The sequence below is a fragment of the Meriones unguiculatus genome, chromosome 5, assembly GCF_030254825.1.
Source record: "Meriones unguiculatus strain TT.TT164.6M chromosome 5, Bangor_MerUng_6.1, whole genome shotgun sequence".
Lineage (NCBI taxonomy): Eukaryota > Metazoa > Chordata > Mammalia > Rodentia > Muridae > Meriones > Meriones unguiculatus.
Window position 1 is genome coordinate 131,554,356 of NC_083353.1, and position 26,250 is coordinate 131,580,605.

Here is a 26,250-nt window from a genome sequence, read left to right on the forward strand (position 1 = left end):
CCTGCCCTCCCTCCCTCACCCCTACAGGCCACACAGGGCAAACATTAACAGCCAGTCTTGCAGATTTTGTTCGTCAGTATGATTTCAGTTTCGCTGGCACCCAGAATGCATGTCCCTTCACCACCGCCCTGGCACACACACTTCGGAAAACGATAGCCCGGCAGGGTGACGAGGCCCTTCCCTCTGGGCTCAGGAGCAATGCCAGCCACTGGAAGGTGTCTGCCGAGACACAGAGGAGTGAAATCCACAGGTTAGTGCATATGTCTTGCCTGTAACACTAATGGAGGCTTGGGTGACAGTTCTGCTCCCCTGGGGTATGTGTGAGGCCGCGTGAAGCCGTGAGTCAGGGACCACAATGGGTTCGGGAGGCTGGGTGCCCCAGAGCCGGCAGATGCCCTGCTCACCCAGACGCAGGTCCCTTCCCTCTGAGAGAGGGCACACCAGCTTCCGGCCTTACCTCTCCCCACTTCATCATTTTTATTTTTGTTATTATTTATTATTATCATCCCCTGAAATAAATATGACTTTTTATTTCATTGATGTTATTTTTTGAGACCATTTGATAATGTTTAATCTGGCATCAAACAAAATACCCTCCGTGTCCTTGTCCATCACACTGACAAAGCAACAGAATGCGTGCCCCGGAAAGCCCCCTTTGCTTGTTTTAGGGAACACCATGGACATGCCTGATTTATACCCTTCTGTTGGTTGTAGACAGCATTTCGTGTCTCCCAGGTTGGCCTCAAACTTCACATGTAACCAAAGGTGACCCTGAACGGGTCTTCCTGACTCAACCTCAGCTGGAAGACAGGCTTGTAACCCAGTTTGTGCAGCTGAGCACTGAACTCAGCTGAATGCTCCCATGGGGTCACTACATTTTAGAAAACGGTAACTAGAATGTTGACCCCAAGTCGAACTCTAACACTGGACCTTCTAGAGCAGCACCCTCAACCTTCCGAATGCCTTTAATACAGTTCCTCATGTGCTGTGACCCCAAGCCTAAAATGAAGCGCTGCTTCCTAACTGCCACCTTGCTCCTGTTGTGAATCGGTTCCTGTTGTGAATCGTGGAACTCTCTGTGCTTTCCAATGGCCATGGTGACCCCAGGGCTAAAACTACTTCTCTAGAGGCAGCATCTCCCATGGATCTTGAAGGACGTAAGTACCTGCTCAAAGAAACAGACACGCCAGGGGTTATGTCTGTCCCTCCTTGTTAACAAGCCTTGTCTGTGTCTGTTAGTTTGGGCCTAGACTTTTGTTTCTGCGCTGTGAACTCAAGGTGAGAACTCTCTCCTCATGTGCTGCTGAGTGTGCCCAAGACAGAACACAAGACAGCTGCTGAGCCTGTAGACTCCTCTTGCTTCCGTCACATCTGGGCTATGGTGGCTGTCCTTTTCAAGGGGGTCAGCAGGGACACCCACCAATCACCTCCAGGAGGTTCTAGCATAAACCTAGTTGCCAGAGGGAGGTTTTCCAGTTGCCTGTTAAATAAAAAGACAGACAGACACACACACACATACACACACACAGGTGCACACACCAGCAGGTGTGCACACACGTACATGCAAGCATGCACACAGGTACATGCAAGCGTGCACACACGCCTTTCCAAGGAGGCAGATACAACGCTACAGAAATAAAAGATAAAAAATAATAAAGATAAAAATCATTTAGTTTTGTGTTTCTTCAAGCTGTTCCGGGCCTTCTGCGGTTATCAGTGCTGAACACTGTGAAGGCGCTCTCAGTAAGGCAGCTGCTTCATCTGCTCGTGCGAACTGCAAACACCACATTCAAAGCCCGTGAGGCACCAGCACGGCGAACAGCTATGAGCCGGATCTCAGACCAAGGTGGGGGCGGGATGGGTTGTCATGTCAGCGGGATCCCACTGGTCTCGGGGTGCTGTGTTCAATTTCTGCCTTAACATTATCTCCTCCGTCACACTCGGCTCACTCTCCAACGGTTCTTCAGGCTACACCTCTGCCTGGCTCCCTGAGGGCCTCCAGGGGTCAGAAGTGTGCAGAGTGGAGACTCTAAGCTCATCTAACCTCAAATTCAGGCCAAAGCAGCTGCAACAGCTCAGTGGCAACTGAGTCGTCTTAGGGTTTCAGATCTTGATACCTCGAGGAAGCTAGTTAGACATTAACAAGTCTGGGGGTCCCTGGGGTAACCCCTTCCCCATAGCCAGCCGCCTGTAAAGCCAGCAGCTGGAGCCTTAGGACTACAGACTCCTCAGAAAAAGGCCTGGGCCATGCCTCTGGCCCAGAAAGGAGCTAGAGCATCCTGAATACCCAGGAGGGCATTATCAGATGACCACCCAGCCGTAGCTCTGAGACCCTGTATCATACAGATCAGTGTGTAACAGAGGGCTTTCTGATGAAGAATAAAGACATACCTGTCCACAGATTAAACAAACAGGCCCCTCACAGGTCACTGAAAGCCTGCAAGGAAAGCCATCTGTTCTAGAAACTTTAGAAACCGTGCAAATCCTGCCATAAACGTAGACCAGCACAGTGAACCGTCCGGTTCCTCTCACCCATGAAAGCACGCCACACTTCACAATGGGCCCTGCCCCTGTGCTGTGCTCAAAGCATCCTACCATTAAAGCATTCACAGAGCTGAGGAACAGCACCCCTGGCAAGCCTGTCTGAAGGTGACCGCACAGGGCCTCTGACGTGCCTGAGGAGAGCTCTCTGAGGAAGAGGGACCACAGCGAGAGGGCGAGGCCCCTCCCTCTAGAGGCCAACAGAGGCTTTGCTGGGCACAGGACAGCTCTAGTTTCCAAAGACCTGCTCTCCTCACCACATGGCAGCTTTTTCAAGGACACACTGACAGTGGGTCTAGTCTGTGAAGATGGCCAGACTGTGCCCTACAGCTGGCGACTGCACCTCTGGGGGCGCTCAAATAGACCAGCAAAGGGGCCCATAGAGAACCGGATCGGCCCTGCGTCAGGCACAGTCAGAGGTCTCTTACGGATCGGGGTTAAAGTGTCCTGAAGGAGAGGGCAGACAATCCCAGCCCCTCATCTAGACAACCAGACAGCCCTCAAGGATACAGTACGGTCCATTCCACTCCCTGTTCCATGTGGGCACTAAAAGAACAACAAAAGATTCGGAAGCAAAAGCACAGACATGGATCCAGACAGGATGACCACCAAGAAGACCTAACCAGAGAATCTGAGAAGAGAAAAAATTGACCCTAGTTCAAAAGCAGACAGATGGGCTTACCGTGACTTAACGTCACTGAGTGGGTAATTTCCTTACAAAAAGCTAGAAGCCAAGAATAGCAGCAAGCCTGTAATCCTAGCACTGGACGTCAGAGATAGCACACACACAGGTACACACATACTCACACTTTACACATACCCACAAAAATGTTTTAAATTAAAGACAACACTGAAAGCTACACATGTGCATAGAAAGAAATAGGTAAACACAGAGAAGCAAAGTCCTGGTGACAAAAACAATAAAACAGCACGAGCAGAGCGGCCCTGGAGCATGGGTGCCAGGCGCCCTGCTTCACAGGCTGAACAAGAGCAGGCAGGAAGGGCAAGCCCAACCTAAGCACCCAGTCGCTGCCACTCAACCTCTCCTAAATTCGGAAGGCACGAATTAGCAGGCGATGCGTCAGTGACCGTCCAATGCTGCTGACACTCTCTGCCTGCCCTCCAGCCCGCGGCCTCCAAAATGACACACTTCCCGTGCCCCAGAAGACACATCTGCACACAGGGATCACGACTTACACACGCTGGGTGTGGGATCTGCCCCTCTCTGTGATTCTTAGAGATCAGCTCCAGCAGCAGGGTCATTTGGAATCCTATTCTCAAGTGTGATGCTCCTGAAGACACAAAGCTGAGGCTCTTCATCTTTTTGCCTACAGTAAGACCTACCAGTTCTCTCGTGTTTAAATCATGCTGAAGTCTTTCATTTAATGGCCATTTTCAAATAAGAAAGTTCACTGTCATGTGTGCTAAACTTGACTTTGATGAGAAGGTGCACTAGTTTTTATCAGGTAAAAAACCAGGGTGAACATCCTTTAAAAATCAGAATATTCAACATACATCACAGGGAAGAAAACATGTATGTGCCATATACAGTTTTGTTTTAAGCAAACTCTTCCCCCTCAAGCCTGTGCTGTCACTAAACAAATAAGAAAACTAAACTGTGGGTACAAAAGTACAAATGCAGACATGCTTAATCAGTGTAACTTATAAAACAAAACAAACATTTCAAACTTTCATGTTATTGAAGACTTTCTTATTGCATTAACGAAGCCCGGGACTTATGCCACGTGTCCTCTAACATCTAACTGTCTGAGACGGCTTGGACTTGCTCGGGACAATACCAGAGGCCGTGTTTACAGCCTCTGTGAAGCACAGACACAAAGGCTCACTGTGCCCACAGCCCGCCGGAGGGCACGCAGCCTGCTACTGGCTACCTCCACTGACACGGGAACGGGTGTCGCCCTGTTTGTCACCGCTGTCCTTGGCTGCTGCTTCACTCACACTGCAGATTGTTCAGCTGTGTATAAGTTCCAATTTGTTTTCATCTCCTGAAATTACCTCATTATAAAAGGGTCCTTCCAGCTTCTCCACCCACCTGTTCGCCTCTGTCTCCATCACCCGTGTGCATTCTGAGTTCACACCTGATCACGCGCAGAAGGCTCTCAGACGCCTCCCACCTTGAGCCTGGCCCTCGGAAGCACTGTGTTCTGCCGGATGAAGCGCTTGCTCCTTCCCGGGAACGCAGCTCCTGCCTTTCTCATGCACACTCCCTCCTATTGCCATTGTTCCTGAACACGTTCGTCACTAGCTCCCCTCTGCGCCTCCCCACAGGCTCGTGCTACATGCTCGGACTCTGCCACACTGTTTTAATGTCTTTGCTTCTGCAGAGCGAGAGCCGTATCTGCAATATTAGACCGGAGGTCAGACATCAGGAATACCTGTGTGTACCAAAGGAGTGAGTGTGTGGGTGATGGGGTGAACGTGAGGAGTGAGCACGGGGTGACGGGCGTGAGCACAGGGTGACGGGCGTGAGCACGGGGTGACGGGCGTGAGCACGCAGATTTCACACGAGGCAGAGAGTTTGAAAGAGAAACTCTACTCCACAGAAACACAAGCACTAGTCAGGGAAAGGAGGCCCAGGCGGGGTCCACACGGCTCATCTCCAGCATCGGTACAGACCCTAGGGGCACAGATACTCGGGTAAGAACACAGAGAGGCTGACAACTGCTGACACCTGCCGGGCACGATATGATGAGCCCGCTGGACAACACCGCAGGTGACAGATAATTATTTAAGATGCCTCTTTTCAGTCGGAGGCCAGGAGCCATGAAAGCTCATAAAAAAATTTCAGAGCCGAAGAAGCTGTGACTTCCCTGGCACCCCTTGGGCTTTAGGCTGTGCTGGAAATCTAGATTTGGGGGGGGGGGAGCACAGAGAGACACAGAGGAAGGAGGGGAGCTGTCAAGTCTGACTGCCAAGAAAAGATGGAAATTCTGGCCAGAAGCCACAGATCCACAATCAACAGAGGAGACAGCACAGCAGTAAGTCGGGGACAGAGAGGCCCTAAGGAGGGACACAGGGAACCCCCACAGACTATGGACTGACCACCCAGATGGCAAATGCAAGGTTAGCTCTGCAGCTCAGGCCCCAGGCTCTGAGCAAGTGTCAACTTCTGAGGAGCTAAACCTTGAGACTGGCATACAGACAGGGATCTCTGTGGGCTAAGGGTAGCAGCGCCCCCTGGCATCCGGCTGGGGAAACTACAATTACCATAAGAAGAACAGCACCCTCCTCAACCCCCAAGCCAGGTACCAAAACATATAGGCTCAGAGTCTGCAACCAAACAATTATAATATCTCATAACTAAACAGAGTCCTTAGCTGAGTATTTATTAAGATATCAGTCAGCAGGATGCCCACACATGGACTATTACAGGGCTAAATGCCTTCTGTCTGTGTGGAGTTATCGTAAAATGTTACGTACATATTAAGCCAAAGAGACAGTTGTTTCATGATCCAACCACTTGGAAAAACGTAAACCTGCAGAGTATCCGGGAACTCTGTGGGGAGAAGGGACAGGTGGTAGGCAGGGCCTGGCAGGACAGTGGGTCTACGCTGCTGGTGTGGGTGACATTATTCAGTTCTCACAACCATTCGCACAATGGGCTGCAGACAGCAAGCCCTCAACAAAGCAAGGCCGTTAGTTCCTAAGATGTGTTGGGTGTGGCTCGTCAAGTCTAAGACACACCACACAGATCGGGATGTGAGCAAGGGGGTAAGAGAGCAGAGAGGAAGTGTGTGAGAACTCTGTTCTTCACGTGAAATTTCTCTGTAGATGCCAAACTGTCCTGAAAATGAAGTCTGTGAAAAAAACCTCAGAACGTGTAATCACACATGAGCAGAAAAATAATGAAATAAACATTACTAAGAAAATTCCAAATGGGGCTGGAGAGATGGCTCAGTGGTTAAGAGCTCTTGCTGTAGCAAGGAGGTCGCTGGGTAAGATTATCAATCCTCACTCAGAAAGACAAAAAGGATAAACATTGGAAGAAGGAGAAAACAGGGAACAGGACAGGAGCCTACCACAGAGGGCCTCTGAACGACTCTACCCAGCAGGGTATCAAAGCAGATGCTGAGACTCATAGCCAAACTTTGGGCAGAGTGCAGGGAATCTTATGAAAGAAGGGGGAGATAGGAAGACCTGGAGGGGACAGGAGCTCCACAAGGAGAGCAACAGAACCAAAAAATCTGGGCACAGGGGTCTTTTCTGAGACTGATACTCCAACCAAGGACCATGCATGGAGATAACCTAGGAAACACCCCCCCACACACACACAGATGTAGCCCATGGTAGCTCAGTGTCCAAACAACAAACCTTAAAAATGTTTTAAATTAGAAAAGCAAACCCCAATGGAAGGAGCACACACGGACATCAAGTAGGGCTCTGAACATTTAGGAAGCAAAACTGGTGAAAACCACCAAATAAACAATCCATTTCCAGTCATGAACAAGTATAAGGGCTAAAGTTAAACCTTGAGCTGGTGTAAACTACAAATAAGATGTGAGTGAAATTAGTCAGTGATTAAATTACTCGGTGTTTACTGCAAGGTTCGAGAGAGACTATCAGATCCGTATTTCTATTAACGTGTCAGCACAGCCATACTAAGACAGTTTAATGTACACTTCGCTGGAGTTTCAAAATGAAGACACAGCTGAACACACAGCAAATGTCTTCCTAGCCACAACCAGCCTGCATGAGGGGCCACGGCGGTTTTCTGGAGTCATCTCCACTACTTACTGAGGCTATTCGCCGAGGCAGGGTCCGTCAGTCCATCCCACGGCTCACCAATAAGGCTAGTCCGGCTGCCAGCTTGCTCTGGGGACCCTCTACCTCTGCCTTTTGATGCTGAACCCACAGGCCACCTGCCATGCCCACACAGATTTTACATAGGTGCCAGTCATCTGAACCCCCTGGCCCTTGCGCTAGTGAGGCAAGTGTGTTAACCACTGAGCATCTCCATGGCCCAGCAGCGTTATCTGGTACTTGTGAGCAAACGACCTCACTACCTGCCCAAACAGAACTCAGCTGGAAAGAAGTGAGGAAACAGATCCAAAACTATAATAATAAATGGATGATGAACAGATAGATGATAGACAAATAGATAAATAGATGACAGACAGATAGATAGATGATAGAGATAGATAGATAGATAGATAGATAGATAGATAGATAGATAGATAGATAGATAGATAGACAGACAGATAGGCAGGCAGATTCAACCTAGTGGAATCAAAATGACAAGAGTTGCGGTTGTCATGGACACCAACAGTGAGGATGGGAGTGTGGCAACGTTGATCTGGTGGAGGAAAATGCTTGCTCTCTGGGGAATGATGGGCATGGGCCGGGACAGAGCACATGGGATGTCTGCATGCTGAGCACAGACCTGGAGCAGCCCTTGAACAGACTCAAGAAGCATGCCTACTGCCCAGCTTTGCATAGCCGTGTTCCTTAAAATACGAGCTCTGCGGAGCCCAGAAGCCCATCCCCAGCCACGTGTAACAATGTATGATGCTTTACCTGTACAACAACACACCGTATGGACTAGAGCATGTAGGTGAATTATCGTGGTACCCAACACTCGTGGGAGACAGCAGACCCGCAACAGCCTACAGGAAAGATTTCCTGTGTACTCCAGTGTTTTATAAGTACATACACACGGGAACCGTTTAGGGAGGGAGCCAACAAACCCACGGGAGTAGCTTATTCTGGGTACAGGAAGACCACGGGGGCCTCAGGGGCGCGTTCCGTTTATTTGTTTGTTTGTTTTGAGACAGGGTTTCTCTGTGTAGCCCTGGCTGTCCTGGACTCACTTTGTAGACCAGGCTGGCCTCAAATTCACAAAGATCCTCCTGCCTCTGCCTCCTGAGTGCTGGGATTACAGGCGTGTGCCACCGCACCGGACCTGGTCTATTTCTTGAGATACACACGGTTCAAGTTTGATTCGTATTGCTGTGACTAAACATTCTGAGCACGTGCAACTTGAGGGGTGAAGGGCTTATTCAGCACACACTCCAGGTCACAGTGGATCACTGAGCAAAAGCCACGAGAGCACGCTGCTTGTTGGCTCTCTTCACGGGCACATGCTTGGCTGGCTTCCTGAGACAGCCCAGGACCACCTGCTCAGGAACGGTGTCGCCTGCCGAGGGCTGTGTCCTCCTCCATCAACAAACAACCAAGATTTCCCACAGACATGTCCACAGGCTCAGTCCACACTCCTTCCCAGATGACTCCAGCTTCCGTCCAGTTGACACAAACACAAATTATACAAATTAGCATAGCTGCCTTAGCTCACTGGTTTAGTGGTAAGATGCACCCAAGCTTCAGACAAGGCACTAGGAGGAACTCCTGGGGCACACTCCTTCGTCCCTAAGCCGGGGGCTCAGAGGTGCCTGTTTGTTGTAGGTGATGCTGTGCACAGACAGGACAGCAGAATGCTGTTGCTAGGATACAACCAGGAGATGCAGGAGCGGCCTCAGAATTAAGCCAGCAGGTCTATGATGACAAGACTGAAGCAGGAAATTACAACGTAGGCACTTGAGGTTGGCTCAGCAGTTAAGAGCTGCTGCTGTGCTGGCAGGGACCTGAGTTCAGTTCCCAGCACCCACCCTGGGCAGCTCACACTGCCTGCAACCCCAGCTGCAGGGCCTCTAGCACCCTCTTCCGGTCTCTGCAAGCATATGCCCACAGAATACACTCACACATACACATAAATCAAAACGAGTCCTAAAAAATAAATAAAGTTGGAGCCTCATTTGCTGGCGCGCTCACACTGTCAGCTGTTAACGTCCACTGAAACTGCGTAACTGGCTTCTCGCTCCTGTGACTAACAGTAGCTTGGAGAGGAAAGGGTTTATTTAATGTTAACTGTCACAGTGCATCATGAAGGGAAGCCAGAGCAGGAATCAGAGGCAGGAACGTGCAGACAGGAAATGAAGCCTAGGCCACGGAGGAACACGGCTTAGTGGCGTGCTCTCAGGACTCATGCTTTTTCACAGACCTCCTGCCCAGGGGAGGCGCCCAGGGGGGCTGGGCCCTCCCACCGTGATCACTGATCAAGAAAAGTCCCCACAGACTTTGCCACCGGCCAGCCTGACAGAGGCACTTCCTCGGTTGAGGGTCCCTACTCCCAGATGACCCAACTTGTGTCAAAGTGACAGGGAAAACCAAACCAAACAAAAAACCAAAAGAACCCCAACCAGCAGCACTAACACAAACACTCCATCAGTGCAGCGCCGCATTCGGTCACATCCTGTCTACGCAGACGCAGCCACATGTCAGCAGAGCAGCCACTGGCTCCACAGTCAACCTCTGTGAACCCTGGATTTCCCAAGTATGTAACTCTTCATACTAAACCACCTTCTAGCCAACATACCTAAAATGACTGCTGTTTCCTGAGATTCGGAGACTAAATGCCAGCTTCACAACTCACTCATTCGAATCCTCGAGAACACTGATTTTTACCCCACAAGCCACACAGTTTTGCTGTGGAAAGATCTGCAGTTCACCCAGATGCCCGTTCTTTCTCATTCACATGCAGAGCACCAGAGCGGCTTCCAACGGAACAGCGAACTCACACTCCCTGGCGGAAGGCCCTCCTGGTCCGCCGTGCCTGGCGAACGGAGGCCAGGGCTGACAGCCTTCCTGGCACAGCTCATCTGAATTCCCAGGAGACATTTTCTCCTTTGTAGCGTCTGTGATGGGCGCAGTGAGCTACGGTTGGGGCTGTGGGGCCCAGGCACTGAGCTCAGGGCAACAGGCCTGGCACCTTTACCTGCTGAGCCCCGCCAGAGAGCGCCATGAAATAACTCAACGGGTATGTCTAAGCCGGTGAGAAGCCACAGTAAATTTCCTAGGACACATGTAAACTGATTTTTCAGAAGAGAGGGGTATAATTTGTGAAAGCATAGCAACTTGTTAATAATGTTAGAAAGTGCAATCTTAGGGAACTTGGATCTTATCCAAATGCTGGTCAAGTCCCAGAGTTCGAAGCCTAGGGGAGCCTGTGGGTCTTCCAAGCTTTAGTTTATTAAACTTGAAAATGAAGGCCTACAGGAACCTTCCATGTTTGCTGTGACATTCTCCAAGTGTAAAAACATCTGGTCTTTGGCACGGATGTGGGAAGCACAGACTCAATGCCTACTTTTTCTCTTCAGAAGCGCGTTAAAGAATTCCGCCCACCGTACGGCCCTAACTGATCATAAAACAAATCTTTAGAAATCGCAAAGTCTGCATTCCACCAACAGTTTTAAAAATTATGGGGAAGATTCCCTAAAAGCTAACGCGTAGAATGACAGACATGTAGGTAGCCCACCATCCTGAGACTGATGTGGAGCCGCCACCCCACTCTACCTCGTCACCGAATTTTTAAGAACCGATATGAATATTTACTTCACACTTCCCGCGCCACCACTCTGCAATCCGAAATGCCTGGGGAGCAGCGGGTGTGCAAGCACACCCCCAGTGACAAACCCCAGCGGGACACTGGGCAGGCAGCTGGCTTCCACAGGCCTTCTCTGCACAACTGCTTTCAAAAGCGGGGCGGGGCCCTGACTCACCAGCCGAGCCCTGGCTGCCGGCCCACAGGACCCAGCTCACCCCCTCTGCACCCCCGGCTCCCTCGGATGCGGTGCCCCCTTCTGGCCTCTATGGGCACTGCACGCGTGGAGCACAGACGAGGCAAAGCGCTCTTAGACAGTATGTGAAAATAAACAATCTTCATCCTCATAGTGATCTTGAGAACAAACCTCGTTGGTCTCTTCGCCTCCTTTGGCCTGACCTTCCCCCATCTCGCCATTCTCGTAGCTGCTGCTCTTCTCAACCCACAGCTCGGATTTCTCCACTGTCAGCCGCAGCTGGTCCAGATCTGCCTTGATTTGCTTGTAGTTATCAACATCTTGGTTTGACACCAGTAACTGCACCTAAACACAGAAAACTTCCTCCTTAATATTCTCACACAGGTTTCTGTATCCCTGGTTCCTGTACACCCTCAATCCCCTCTTTAAACATGCATTGGGTGAAGCTCAACGTTTACAGAACATTTAGGATACTGCTTTTACTGACTGGAAACTCAGCTGCACGTATTCATGAACTCCAAGCAATATGGTCACATGTGAAAAGGAATTCTTAGATGTGTGCTCAAAACACTTTTCAAAATGGTAAAAGGAAATTTGGCACAAAAGTCTCTGGGTCTGGAGAGATGGCTCGGGGGCTGATGTTCTCAAAGAGACCTAAATTCAGGTCCCAGCACCAATATGGCAGCTCACAACCTCCACGGACTCTGCGCCCTCTTCTGGCGTCCAGGGGCATTGCACACAGATGTGCACAAACATACATGAATGGAAACATACACACATGAAATGAAAATAAGTACTTCTTCTCTTAAAAGATCATCTAACTCTAATTTCCTCGCTCAAGCTAGTTTTTCTGGGGTTTTCTATAAATGTATCTGTTTGAAAAAGTCAACACATAAAAAACACATGGAAGAACATATTAATGGCTACAGTATGCACTCACTGTTTCAGAACTTGGAAAAACGACACAATTTGTAATCTATACCTACTTCATGGCACATACATGGGAAACATGTGCATCTAAATGGCTACCATTTAACTCCTGTGGTTGTCAACATCTTCCCGCAAAGCTTCCTTGCAGGCCCATGCTGGCTAAGCACAGGACATTAGTGAGATGCCCACACATAAGCATTGAGAGATCAACGTGCCTTCCAAGCAGCACACAGGAAAGTCTGACTCTTCATCACTTCCTTCTTTCGAAGGGGCTGCATTTTAAATTACATTTATTTTGAAGCTATGGCTTGTCCAATGCACCATTCAGTTCCATAACCAAAATAACAGCAATGGCAACAAAATTTCTAATACGTTACTGTTCCCCAGCACATCCTAAATTTTGGAGTCTGCCATTTTTGGGAAGATAAGGAGTGAAAATCACCCACGGGAGGCTCGTTCCAAAGCAGGTCCTGTCGAGGCACAGACAAGGCCTCGTCTATCCATCAAAACAAAAAGTAACAAGCTGGGTATCATACTGCAGAGATGGGGACTGCCAAGAGTTCAAGGTCAAGCTGAGCAATAGAGTGAGTTCCGGGTCAGCTGCTGCCCCCATCTCAGAAACGACAGACAGGGTCCCAGGAAGACAGCGTCATCATCAGGCCACCCGGCTCCCGGGCCTGTTTCTTCCCCCACTTGCTGGCCAGCCTCACCTGCCTGAAGGCCTGCAGCACCTCCGCCCTCTGGCTGAAGTGCTTGAAGAGCAGCTGCAGGGCTCCAGACAGCAGCGGGGGGTAGTCGTGCATGACGAGGTGGATGAGCACCCGCAGAAACGTCCGGCCCCCCTCGTCGTCCAGCTGCACCGGCGCTTTCTCCTTTCTGTAACCAGGAGGGACAGTGTGCCACCTTCTCGTTAACACGTTCCCACACGCAGTTCACGGCCCATGTCCCCACCATCCTCCGGTGTTCCCTGGCCCCTCTTCCCTCTGAGCCCCCTTCTGCGACGAGCATTTCCTGATGACGTCCACCGATGGCCGGAGCCTGGTGGCAGTCACAAACATACATGCCCTCACACACACACAGTCACATATACACACAGTCACATACACACACACAGTCACACAGACACACATAGTCACACGTACACACACACACACACCCTCATATACACACACACAGTCACACACACACACACACACCCTCACACACCCTGAAATAATGGTCACAAGTATATTCACCACGTAAGCCGGCCACAGTCACTCGCTGTCACTCTCGAGCCCTACACCGTGTAGGTGACCGCACACCACACCCGGCACGGCTGGTGGTGGTCCGTGAAGTGCTCTCCCGTCCGTCACCTGCCCGGCACACTGCAACCTGGCTGCAGGGTGGCTGTGCAGCCCCCCTCCAGGAACCTTCAGCTGTGTCACCTTACAGAACACACTGCCGCCACCAGTGTGTCACTACGCCATGGCTGTGCCGTAGATGACAGCACAAAGCCTCTACCTCCTTCCCCAGAATAACACACTTCAGTGGGAAAGCACAGCACAAGCCAGTGTCGCAGCAGAAGATAGGGCTGGCCAGGTGTCCACCACGCTATAAATCTTCGGGGCCTCCCTCCCTCCCTCCTGCTGCCCTTTCTCCCTCCCTCCCTCCTTCCTGCTGCCCTTTCTCCCTCCCTCCCTCCCTCCTGCTGCCCTTTCTCCCTCCCTCCCTCCTGCTGCCCTTTCTCCCTCCCTCCCTCCTGCTGCCCTTTCTCCCTCCCTCCCTCCTTCCTGCTGCCCTTTCTCCCTCCCTCCCTCCTTCCTGCTGCCCTTTCTCCCTCCCTCCCTCCTTCCTGCTTCCCCTCCCTCCCTCCTTCCTGTCTCCCCTTTCTCCCTCCCTCCCTCCTTCCTGCTTCCCCTCCCTCCCTCCTTCCTGTCTCCCCTTTCTCCCTCCCTCCCTCCTTCCTGCTTCCCCTCCCTCCCTCCTTCCTGTCTCCCCTTTCTCCCTCCCTCCCTCCTTCCTGCTTCCCCTCCCTCCCTCCTTCCTGTCTTCCCTTTCTCCCTCCCTCCCTCCTTCCTGTCTCCCCTTTCTCCCTCCTTTCTCTTTTCCCTCCCTCCCTCCTTCCTGTCTCCCCTTTCTCCCTCCCTCCCTCCTTAATCCTTCTCCTCCATCCCTCCTTCCTGTCTCCCCTTTCTTTCTCCCTCCCTCCTTCCCTCCTTCCTTCCAGCTTCCCCTCCCTCCTTTGCCTCCACTCCCTCCCCCCTCCCCTACACAGACTCTCACCGTGGAGCCCAGGCTGGCATGGAGCTGTGGATCCTGGGGTCCTGATAAATCTTAGCTCTTATTACTCTTTATAGAGAAAAAGAGGCCGTAAGGAGATCATGTAAGCAGGCTGCCTCTGAGTTACCTAAGGCCTGTACTAGAAACGAATCTGAGCGATGCTGACTTAGATCTGCTTGCTCGTTCTGGCTGCTACTATTTCACTTCTGAAAAAGAAACTTTACACGCCAGGACGTGGCAGTGATGGAGCCATGGGCACCTTCGTTCCTCCATCATGGACACTTGACAGAAAGGCCTGGCTCCTCACACAGAAAGCTTGGGACACCATCCAAAGAAGCCACTTTCTTGCCTCAGCTCTCTGAGACTCAGGGATGTGATGTGTTGCAAGACACCACAATATTTATACCAGGAAACCAAAGGGCATTTCAATGCTCTCGTTAGCTAAGGAAGTCTGAAGAAGCTAAATATGTGGATCTCGTTTCTCCCATTTGTTCAGGTGACTTAAGGGTCACGCTCTTCCCCGAGTAAATCTAAAGCTTTATTTCTGGCGGAAATAAGTGAGCAGCAACGGGGGAATCTAAACATATCTAAAAGATGAATGGCAGCAAACTATGGATAAACTTCGAGATTTTTATTATTCACATATAATAAAGACGCAGCACAGTACCTTCCAGCAAACATGGTTTCTGCCTGGGCCGCGATCTCGTCGATGTCAGGAACGAGGGCTGTAAAGACACACGGAGAACACCTTTACTTTCTGGTCACATTCACTTACTTGAAGGTATTTTTTACTTCAACACCTTTTGTGACACCGAATCTTAACAGTCCAGAAAACCACAATGCAGTTCCACATACTCAGCGTGCTGGTGCTTTGCCAACCTGACACAGCTAGCATCACCCTGGAGACATTTTCAATGAGGAACCGTCTACACTGGGTTAGCCTGTGGGCAGTGGGTGGGGGCAGAACTTGTCTTGTTCACCGATGTTCACTGAGGTGGGAAGGCCCAGCCCACCATGGGTGGCACCATTCCCTAGGTGTGGGGGTGCTGGATCGTCTAAGAGTGCAGAACTCAGGCTGAGCACAAGCAGGCGCACATGTCTGCACTTACTTCCATCTTGTCCTTGCGGATACGGTGTGACCGGTTCTCTGTGGGGCATGTTCTGTGACTTTCCTGCCATGATGGAACACGGAAATATAGAGACAAGCCCCTTCTCCCCTAAGCTGCTTTTTGCTGGAGTATTTTATCACAGCAACATGAAAACAAACTGGGGCAAAGTTGAGCATACTAACTGAAGCTTCCGCATGTGTGCGTATGTGTTTAGATGCTGCGCATTGAATCCAGGCTCCAAATGTGCTGGCTCCCTGTTTAATACAAGCCGTGCCTTAAACTAACGGATTACCGTCAGCAGCTGTGAGCAAATGTGGTCAAAAGGCGTCTTTACAAAGGTGCTCTTATTTGTGTGTGTGTGTGTGTGTGGTGTGTTTGGTGTGTGCCTACATAAAAACACAGGTAACACGAGTGATGGCACGGAAGAACACTTTGTTCTCTTTCACTTTCATTTCACATGTGAGGATATTCTGCCGCATGTGTGTAGGGTCCACAGAGGCCAGAGAAGGGTGTCAGATGCCCTGGAACTAGAGTTAGGTAGAGCTGTGAGCCACCCTGTGAGTGACAGGACGCCAATGGGCTCTGAAAGGGCAGCCGGTGTTCTCAACAGCTGAGCCGTCCCCCCAGCCGCAAGGGAAAACCATTTTTAAAAGGATCAAAATCCACAAAAGTCACTGTGCTGCCATGGATGTGACCTTCCCGCCACGCCTGAAATCTTTCTCTTTGTCTTGCACAGGGTCATTTCCTATGTGAGGCAATTATCTCTAGAGCATGAAAAGAGAGATACAAAAAGAAGGGACAATCCTACGCTCTGCATGCTGCACACAAATCGGCTCCATCACAGAAAGCATTTCCAGGGGTGCCCTCAACCATTGCTGGGTACTTTGCTGACACTCTCGCTCATGTTTCCACAAGTCTGGCTTCGGGGAGCCAGTGGCTGTTAGGTCTCTGTCAACAAGGCCGCTGGCCCGGCTTTCGCTTAGGCCTGGTCGTCCCTGGAGACAGTCCTTTGGGGCTTTGTGCTTCTGGGAAACTGTGGTGTGCCAGGGGCGCCTGAGTGGCTCCTGTCAGGCAGGACAGAGGCCACCCTCTGCAGGGCAGGCTGCCTGCGGAGCAGGGGGGTCTGCAGTGGCCCCTTCTCACCGCCCTCACAGCAGGTGGGTGGGGAGGCACAGCTCCAGCACTGCTGGGGCTTCCCACATGCACACAGCGTCAGTCAGCCTCAGAGGAGCCTCCTTAACTGTTAGGCTGTCTGTGGCCTGAGGTGGAGTTTAAAGCCTACCAGGCCCGACCTCGCCCATCCAGGTAAAAGGAGAGCGAATATTTCTCAGTCTTCACAAAGTTCTCTCTGTAACCTAAACATTTCACAGCCATTTTTCATGCTCATTGGGATTATGATCCGAGTCTCAGAAACATTCTAGTTTTAAGTGTGAGGTAGAATTCCAAAGCCAGGGGCCACCACAGGAGAGCATTTGGGGAGCCCTTCCTCTCCGTTCTCTGGCTAACCAGGGCTTGTATACACACACACACACACACACACACACACACACACACACACACACTGCCCTTCAGCTGCACCTTCTCTGTGAAATGGCAGAATAAACAGCAGCCCCGCCATCACGGGGGCAGTCACAGGCCGGGCGCACAGGGCACAGTGACAGCAAAGCCTCCCTGTCTTGCAGGGCTCTGTGTCAGCCTCAGCCAGTAGATTGTCCTCTCCTGACACAGAAACACTTTTGCTTTAAGATAGGTGTAAAAGATGCTAGAGGTCTTTAAAAGCAGAATGCAAAATCAAAGATCGTGCAGAAGCCTACGGCAACCCATTATTCTGTAAGCCAGTTAAATACATACACAAATACACTCGCACACACGCGCACACACACGCGCACACACACACACACACACACACACACTATATATATATATACACCCACACAACACTCATATATACGTATATATACATGTGTACAAATATATACACACATACAGATATATATTCACAGACCACACACGTGTACACACACCTATGCATGCTCACATGGAATTTGAACAGACCTCCTGCATGGGTAGACATGTTGCAGAAAACATGGGCTATTACATTCGAACCTCAGTGCAAGGCACAGAATACCTCCCTGTGAACACTGATCAGATTGTTGTCGTGGCTCCCGGTCGCCTGTCGCCGCCAACACTAAAGGCCTCATTGCTGAAGCCATCACTCACTGGATTCAAGACAACACCTCAGCCTCGACACACCGGAGGCCTCCTCCTGCCTCGCTTACAGACAGCCAAATCTCGCTGCACCGGCTACTGAGGGGATAAGGCTTCGAGCCTCCCCCAGCGCTGGGCCCTGCACACTCATGAGTGACACGGCGAGATGCGCCCACTGGTGCAGCGGGGGCATGGAGGGTGCAGGAGGAACCAGCCACTTTTGATTGGACACGAGGCCGGAACCACAGGAGGGATTTCATGACGGCTCAAAGCCGAGCTCGCAGGCCCTGTCACCAACAACTAGATTCTGCCTGTGCTGACAGCTTTCTAAACACGCATGCTTGCACGCGTAGATCTCCGCTGCTCTCAGCTTTGGCCAGAGAAGCTCCTTTCTCCATGGATAGTGGTTACGTAGATCATCGGTCAAAATACAGAGCGTAAGTAACGCTGGGCGCTCAGCTGCGGACGGGCCATCTCCAGCAAGCGCCCGGCAGCCGAGGCGCAGGGAAGGTTGTAGAAGATGGAGCAGGAAGAAGGTAAGAGTCAGCAGGCGGAGCAGTGCTCTGAAACGCCCATGTCCAGACACAACACGGCTGAGGCACACGGTAACTCACAGCAGCCACGTTACCAAGATCACATCAGCCAACATCCCGGCATGGATGCTGGCAACGGAAGGCTGCTGAGGGAGGGAGGGTCGGTCTCCTCGGAGAAGTGTGCTGAGCTGACCGTGAGCAGCCACACACATGCTCACACCGGCAGCCCCAGCTGGACTCAGGGGTCGTCAATAGCAAAGACAAAGCAATGAACTGGGGATGGAAAGGAGGCGGGGCGTGAGAAGGAGGGAGGTGCGGATGGACAAACACCATCAAAACATGCTGTGAGTACGGGAAATTCCCAAGGAATAAAAGGTACCATTTAAAATGGCTTTAAAGGTACAGAAACAGAATGCAAACGGTAGGTGCTGCCACAGAGATACCTGACGGCAGCAGCGTGTCCGGGGAGCCGCCGGCAGCCGCGTCACCGTTGTCGCTGCTCTCCCCGAACTCCTTCTTGTATATGGACAGCATGTATGAGATGCGGTAGTCCAGCCTGACGCTCAGGATGAACTGGAAGAAGGAACAGGACAAACAGCGCATCAGCACAGGCTGGCAGGTGCCAGTCCTCGCAGGTGTCACAGGCGTCTGCACACCCTTAAACACGAGCCCGCAAGACCGTCGGAGGGGAAGGCCTTGCGCGTGAGCCTGGCAATGCGGCTCCACCCCCAGATCTCAAAGCAAGGCGGCGGGAGGGGGGAGAAACAGCTCCACAGAACACGTGACACAGGCGCACTCATACACAGCAAATGGCTAATGCAGGCCACGACACACAACAACCACACTTGCTATCAGTCTTCAAGTGAACCAGCCAGAGCTTACTTGTGCACTGCAGACGCTCCGTTGTTTACCTGTTTGATTCAGTTTTAAAATGAAGGACAGGTTTGTGATTTCACTGGTCAGTACTAATGAAAACCTACATTTATTTATTTATGGGTTTGTTTGTTTTTTGGTGGGTTGTTTCTGAGACAGGGTCTTCTGTAGCCCAGGCTGGCCTCAAACTCCCTGTGTTTCAGAGGGATAGCCTTGCACTCCTGTTCCTCCTCCCAAGTTCTGGAGTCACGGGTGTATGCTACCATACCTGGTCTGCATCGAGTTTTAGACACAAGCCATTCCGATATCCCACAGTTGTTCCCTGACTACCCCAGGGTAGGGAGTCTTGGAGATCTAAGACGTAACGCTGGAATGCTCCAGGCACACTGGCAGCTTTCTTTGCTGAGAGGAAAATGCCGGAGCTGCTTCTGTGCACAGAAAGGCTAAACCTGGCTCCTGGCTTTCCCCTTGGGTTTCTGTCCCCACCTCAGGGTGGTGGCACACAAACAGTAATGAAGCCACCCTTAAGGCCCCGCTCTGCTGGGAGCCTGGGGAACCCAAACACAGGGAATCCCTGCCTGAAGGAGTAAGTGACTGCTGAGGGGGGGACCGGGAAGACGCTCAGGAGCCTGTGCTGCAGATGGTCGGCACCTTCCCCTCACCTGCCCTGAGATAAGCAGACTTCATCAGCATAGCTATTCCAGTGCCCTGTGTCATCAAGGACCTCCTCCCGTACATTAGTGAGGCTTCAGAAATGCTGGCTTCCGAGTCTTGTGGAAGAGTGGGGGTTAGGGTTGAAGGACCCAGAGGGGACAGGAGCCCCACAAGAAGACCAAGAGAGTCAACTAACCAGGGCCCAGAGGGGCTTGCGGACACTGAGGCACCAACCATGCATGGACTGGCCCAGAAAACCTCTACACAGATGTAGCTGATGGGCAGCTTGGTCCTCATGTGGGTTGCCTAGTAAGGGAACAGGGGCAGATTCTGACATGGACTCTGTTGCCTGCTTTTCAATCACTTTCCCCTGGGTAGCTGCCTCACCACAGGGGAAGAGTTTGCACTCAATCCTGATGTGACTTGATGAGCTGGTGGGGGGCTCCCCTTTTCTGAGGGGGGGGGGAGGGGACAGGGAGAGAGGGTGGCACCAGGAGGAGAGAAGGGAGGGGCTACAACAGGGTTGTAAAATGAATAAATTAAAATGAAAATGAAAAAATAAAAGATGGAAGGACAAGACAAGAAAAATAAGTAAATACATAATTAAATAAACAAATTAATTAATTAATTAGCTGTATAAGAAAACAGACCCAAAGGAAATGGGATAATATTTAAATAAATTGGCTTAACAAAAGGAAAGAACAGTAAAGGAAAGCTAGCCTTTCTACTATCAGTAGACTGTCTCTCCTTCCTCCTGGGACCCAGCCCTAGCTCAGGGCTCAGATTCCTCTGCCCCGTGGACCCTGTGTCACATACAATTTCCCATCAGTCCCTGTGCTTGTTCAAAGTCCACCGAACCTTGACTCTCTTCCCCGCCCGTGAGAGTAGGCTCTCAGGACATTGCTGGCACGCCCAGCGCCCAGCACACCCAGTACACACCTTTCTAGGATCCCCTGGCCAGGACCTGGTGCTCTCTCCTTTCTCCCCCCATCTCTCCTCTATCCTTTCCTCCCTCCCTTTCTTTCTCTCCTTCCCTGCATCCCTTCTCCCCTTCCCTGTATCCTCTCCCCCTGTGCTGCACCTGGATGGAAGCAAGCTCTCACTACAGATACTCTTGGTTAAGTTCATCCATAAAAGACCATACAAAGAGTGCCTACAGATGCTGCTGTTGCTAGGAACTCAAGCTGATTCCCAGCACCCATGGCAGACAAGGCACAACCGCCTGGAACTCCGGCTTCAGAGAGTCCAGTGCTCTCTTCTGGCTTCTGCAGGCACCAGTATTCACAAGCACATACCACACACACACACACACACACACACACACACACACACACACTACAGATCCTTTTTGATATCATATTTTAAGGTGATCAGGTTGTAAATGCGGCTCCTGATGAGCATAAGGTCCAGAAGCACACACAAACCCCACAGCAACTCTATATTAGCTGCGAACACGACACCCAGGACAGAGATTCTCCAGTGGGCAGGGCTTTATAAAGTGTGGGCACACCAACACCGGGAACAATAGACTAGTACAGGGCATGCCCCTGCAGCAGCACAGTGGAGACAGAAGCTAGGCCATGGGTGCTCAATACACAAGTGGGTTTTTTTTTGGGGGGGGGGATTGGGGGGGGTTTAACTCAAATGCCCAAAAGAGGAAAGAAAAGAATTCAAGCTGAGACACTCTGGAAGCATTCAGCTCTGTTGAAATGAGAACTCACCAGATTTCATTTCCTAACTACAGATATGGTAAACGATAAAAGGGCAACCACAAGGCAGAGAAAAAGCCAGGCCTGGTAGCTCCCACCTATATTCCAGCAACCTCAGCACTTGGAGTGCTCAGGCAGAGGGATTTCATGAGTTCAAAGCTAGCCTAAGTTAGTTACAAAGCGGGCTCTCGGCCACTCAAGGCTGCAGAACAAACCATCCTTGTCTTTTAAAAATATAAATAAATGTAAAAATTTGTAAAGGCAGAGAAAGAGAGTAAACAGGGCCAGAGCGTAAGAAGCAAACAGTGCTCACTGGAACACACGCGGTTAAACGGGGTAAAGAGGAAGAGCTGGCAGAGAGCAGCCTGGGGTGCAGCGCCAGGGGAGCTGCCCGGATGTCCCCAGAGGGCAGCACGCTGTGGGCATCACGCTATGAAACAGGGGAGCCTGCCTGGAGGTCAGACAGCAAAAGAGGTTCAGGGGAAACTCCCCAAGTGCTGGAGTGAGGCTGCAGCCACACAGCCCCGCCCCCGCTTCACCTGTGAGAGGCACCATCGCTGGAACCACAGGGGAAAATGAGTCACAAGCATCAGTGGGGGTGGGGCACTGAACAGGGGCCCTTCGGTCTATTTTTCAGCTTCAGGATAAAAACAGTAATGAATTTTTCAAGGCCATGAGCACAGGGTCGGAAGCCTGCCAACGTTTCTCAGGACTTGGCCTCTGGAAACCCCGGAGGAACCGAGACATGTTTTATGATGATAAATCTAATTACTCTGAGTGAGACAAGCCGGAGCCTTCCAGGACTGCAGAGCCACTTCTGGGAGCTCAGTCTACATTAGATGATGACGAAGGATTTGGGAAATTCTGTTCACAGTCTGGAGACAGTCTCAAAGGCTACGGGGTCCATGCGATGACTCTGGAGTAAAGGCCGTAACCAAGGTGCCATGAGCAGCCTGTGTGACAAGGCTCTGGTTCTCCTTAAGGTGACAGCAGTAAGTATTAAACTTGGCTAATGTGCAAAAAACGAAAACAAACAACCCCAGCCCCTCAGAAACACAAAGAGAGCAAGTGTGTGAAGTAAGAAAATCAGCAGGTGGACCAAGCCTTGACCCAGGCTATGTCGCCCAGGCTGGCCTTGAGCTCACAGACATCCTCCTGTCTCCGCCTCCTGAGAACTAGAATTATACAAGAGATCTGGACACATAGAATGCACACATGTGTTTCAAGCATTTGAAACAGGTGATTAGAATGCCATCACTCAATACATCTGCTCAAAACTTCTTTCTTAAGAGAAGAAATATTTGATCGAGGTGAATGCTAACTGATAATGAGCACGGGAAAGCAATTTCATCACCCGCAAACCAGTCCACAATCGCTAAATACCATCAGTGTACCAGCGTGAGTGTGCAAGAGGCCTCAGCAGCTCTTCAAAACAAGAATAATCTGAGGGTGACTGCTGTTCAGCACACGTGGGACCAGGAACATTGCAATATGTGCACAGGGAAACCAGGAAGAGTGCCAAACACCTGGAATCCCAGGAAGCTAAGGCAGGGGGATTGCCACAAGTTCCACATGAGCCTGTGCTACAGAGCCACAGACACACTCACTCAGACACACACACACAAACAAACACATCCATACTCACACACATGCGCGCACGCACACGCGCGCACACACACACACACACACACACTGCTCACACAAACCCCCCCCACACACACACACACCGTGACATGGCACAAAGCTTCAGTGACACCAATGACCTGGGCAGCATCTCTGGCGGTGTCAAGCCCCAGACACACCTGTAGAATCTCGATGACCTTCAGCTTGGTGTCCATCACCGTCACGTCCTCCTGCTCTCCAGGGCTCGCCTGCTTGCTGGGGTGGACGCTGGGCTGCGCATCGGGCACACTCACCGGGAAGATGGAGCCCCGGCTGAGCACCATTTGTGTCATCATCTCTCCCACTCCGTGGATGGTCCTCATGACGTTGTTGCCTGGCACAGGAGAGGACTCAGTCAGCACACACACACTCGGGGGCCACAGCATCCGCACCCTTGTTTGTCTGCAGACACGGCCAAGGCCATCACACTGTGACCCACTGTGCCTTACAGACCCCGTGTTCTCGCTCACTACTGTGAAAGCTAGGGTCCCCAGTGCGATGGGGGTCACTACTGTAAAAGCTAGGGTGCCCAGTGCACTGGGGGTCACCGTGTCACACCAGTTTGACAAACAGAAAGAAATGGCGATTATCTCAAAGACACAGCAGATTTCTGGAGGAACAAAGACAGCAACCAAGTCCCTGTGAGCAAATCAACAAGGTCCTTTTCCTTCGCTGAGGAGAGGTTTCAGCCTGAAGTCTAAGGTGGAGAGGGGCCAGGGAGCGAGGATGGAGCCTGCTCCTCGCTCCGGGAGAGGAGGAGGCCAAAGGACGGACAGCGTCCAAGGCTCCAGGCACCCAGCAAGAGCTGCTTCAAAAGAAGAGGCTAAAACCAATGCTCACGGGCCTTCCCTCAGAGAATCCCAACTCACCAGGGATTTCTGGTTTCACCATCGGGCTTAGAAGTGACAACTACGTGACAGAGAAACAAGACCCTGAGAGCCTTGGAGATCATCTTAATTGGTTCAAAACACTTTTGTTGCCTCTTCCCTTCGGGCCTGAGGGTCAGCCCTAAGACCCTGACACCAGGGGCAGCACAGCCGGCCAGCAGACAGCCTCCCGTGACGGGTAGCCGAGAGTGCACACATGTTCAGGCTAACAGCGTGTTCACACATGTTCAGACCAACATACTGTCATCTCCTTACGTGGTTTCCTACGTCTCAAACCATAAAAACCCCTGAACCATGTTAGTACCACTTCAGGTCTCTAGAGCAGGCACGCAGCTGTCTGCACCCCGCTCTGAAGGCGGGGCTCCCCGGGGCAAGCCAGTACCTAGAGCAGCGGGACCAGCGTACTCCGAGTTCCTGCCACGATTAGCAAAGCAGACGGCAGTCAAAACAGGCACCTGATGCCACCTTCAGGCGTGCATATGCCCGCGTTTTCATGTTCACCTGTACATACCCACCCACACACATGTGGACACATACCACACGCTCACACATGCAAAAACTCATTATCAAGAGAGAAAATTGCTCGGATGCCTACACGTAGCTCCAGCATGAGCCAGTGTTCATACGGATTACACGTGTTAAAAATCTGCTCTATATGTTTGGGTTTTCTCTTGTTCCCTCTTAAAAACACATTATCACACTCCCCAACGTTCTTACTTCCATCTTGAAACTTGCTTAATCTTTCAAAATATGAAGACACGGGGGCCTGGACGATGTCCAGGATAGCCAGCAGGGTTCTTGTCAGCCGCAGCAACTCGCTGAAACTATAGAAGCCAAAGTATGTCAGGTTCCTCGCCAGGTGCACCACCTTCGCCAGGAGAGGAAGAAGAAGAGCGAGCGTTGGAAGGACGGAACCAACATGTGCGTTTGTACAGCTAACGAGCCGCAACTATTTCTAAGCCCCCAGTTCTTTCGCACCCTGCAAAGGCCACTGTTGAGTCTGTGACTGACTCAAGTCTAGGATTAACTCATAGAGACTTTACGGTAATGTCGGGAGTCTACGTCCCAATATTCACCACCTAATTAAATATAAGTCAGGAGAGAACCACTTCTGAGCGGTTAGACTGACAAATGAGAGAGGAAGTCTATGCCCCCGCCCTGGCCTCTGGCCTTCTGGGTAGTACAGGAGCGTGCGATGCAGCCTCCAACACGGCTCCAAAGTGGGCTGTCCTCCAGGGTGTCAGGTTTGCGTGTGTCACAGCGGAGGTGCTACATCACTCCCCAGGGCAGATTACAGAACACTGCTGTGAGTGCTCTGTCTGTCTGTCCACCCTCCCTGTGTCCCTCCCCTCCTGCGCTATCACCCCTCCTCTTCTCTCTCTCTCTCTCTCTCTCAGGTGCCATGTCACAAGGACACTCAGCCCACAGAAAAGCCATGTGGCAGAGGGCTGGGAGGTGTGTGGTGACAAGCCAGTACCAGCCAGGCCACCAACATCCACCCAGGCCCCGACTCACACTCCTGACAGAGGCTAACTAGTGCCCAGCGGTGATGGGGCGGGGACCTCTCTCCAGAGGTCCTCATGTCGTCACAGCTCAACTCTGGTCAGCAAGGCTACCTTACCTACCAAGCCTAACGAACGGCTACATACAAACAACATAAAACAGGGAAAGCTGTAAGTAACTGACAATTGAGCTAGAGCATAATGAAGACTAAAATGAAGCAGGCCTTCGCTTGTAATTCTATGAGGCATTACTAGCCACCGAGCGCATCTGTCACAAGGACCCTTAGAAAAGGTGACTGAGGGGACCTGCAACCTGCAGCTTTTCTTTTTCTTTCTCTCTTTTGTTTCAAGCTGTGTGCCATCACTTGGTTGCGGTGTAACTGGCATGTGAGGGGCATTTCTACACAGCACACGTGGTCTCAAAAGCAAGTCAATGAACAAAACTAAAGCCTAAAATACCAAATCTCTATTTTATCCTCGGCAGATGGATTTACATCATATACGCTAACTATGAGAGCAAAGGACAATCTCTGATGCTCAGTGCATCTTCTGACCACAGTGGGCACCAGGCACACAGAAAATAAATGTCTTAACTTTAAATACCTCAAATGTCAGTTTATTCTTCTCTTTGTCCCCAAAAGGAAATGGCTGATTTACAACTTCTTTCAAATATTCCTCAACAAATTCCATCGTCAGGGCAAACTTCGTCTTCATGTCATTTCTGGAAGAGTCTGTGATGGAGTCATACCTGGGGAGTCACAGGAGCCGGTTAAATCGATGAGAAACATGGAG

General features: G+C 51.1%; 1 protein-coding gene across 6 annotated transcripts in view; it reads right to left on the reverse strand.

Moving 5' to 3' along the window:
• The window catches only part of Itpr2 (inositol 1,4,5-trisphosphate receptor type 2), a 323,374-nt gene that overhangs the window by 204,677 nt on the left and 92,447 nt on the right, over nt 1-26,250 (reverse strand). For all 6 annotated transcript variants that reach the window (XM_060384487.1, XM_060384484.1, XM_060384490.1 and 3 more), the window contains 7 exons: nt 26,062-26,206; nt 24,674-24,824; nt 23,210-23,403; nt 18,615-18,744; nt 14,989-15,046; nt 12,773-12,938; nt 11,304-11,477 (listed from right to left, as the gene is read on the reverse strand). In XM_060384487.1, the coding sequence (XP_060240470.1) occupies nt 11,304-11,477; nt 12,773-12,938; nt 14,989-15,046; nt 18,615-18,744; nt 23,210-23,403; nt 24,674-24,824; nt 26,062-26,206 (1,018 nt within the window). The remainder of the gene's footprint in view (nt 1-11,303; nt 11,478-12,772; nt 12,939-14,988; nt 15,047-18,614; nt 18,745-23,209; nt 23,404-24,673; nt 24,825-26,061; nt 26,207-26,250) is intronic.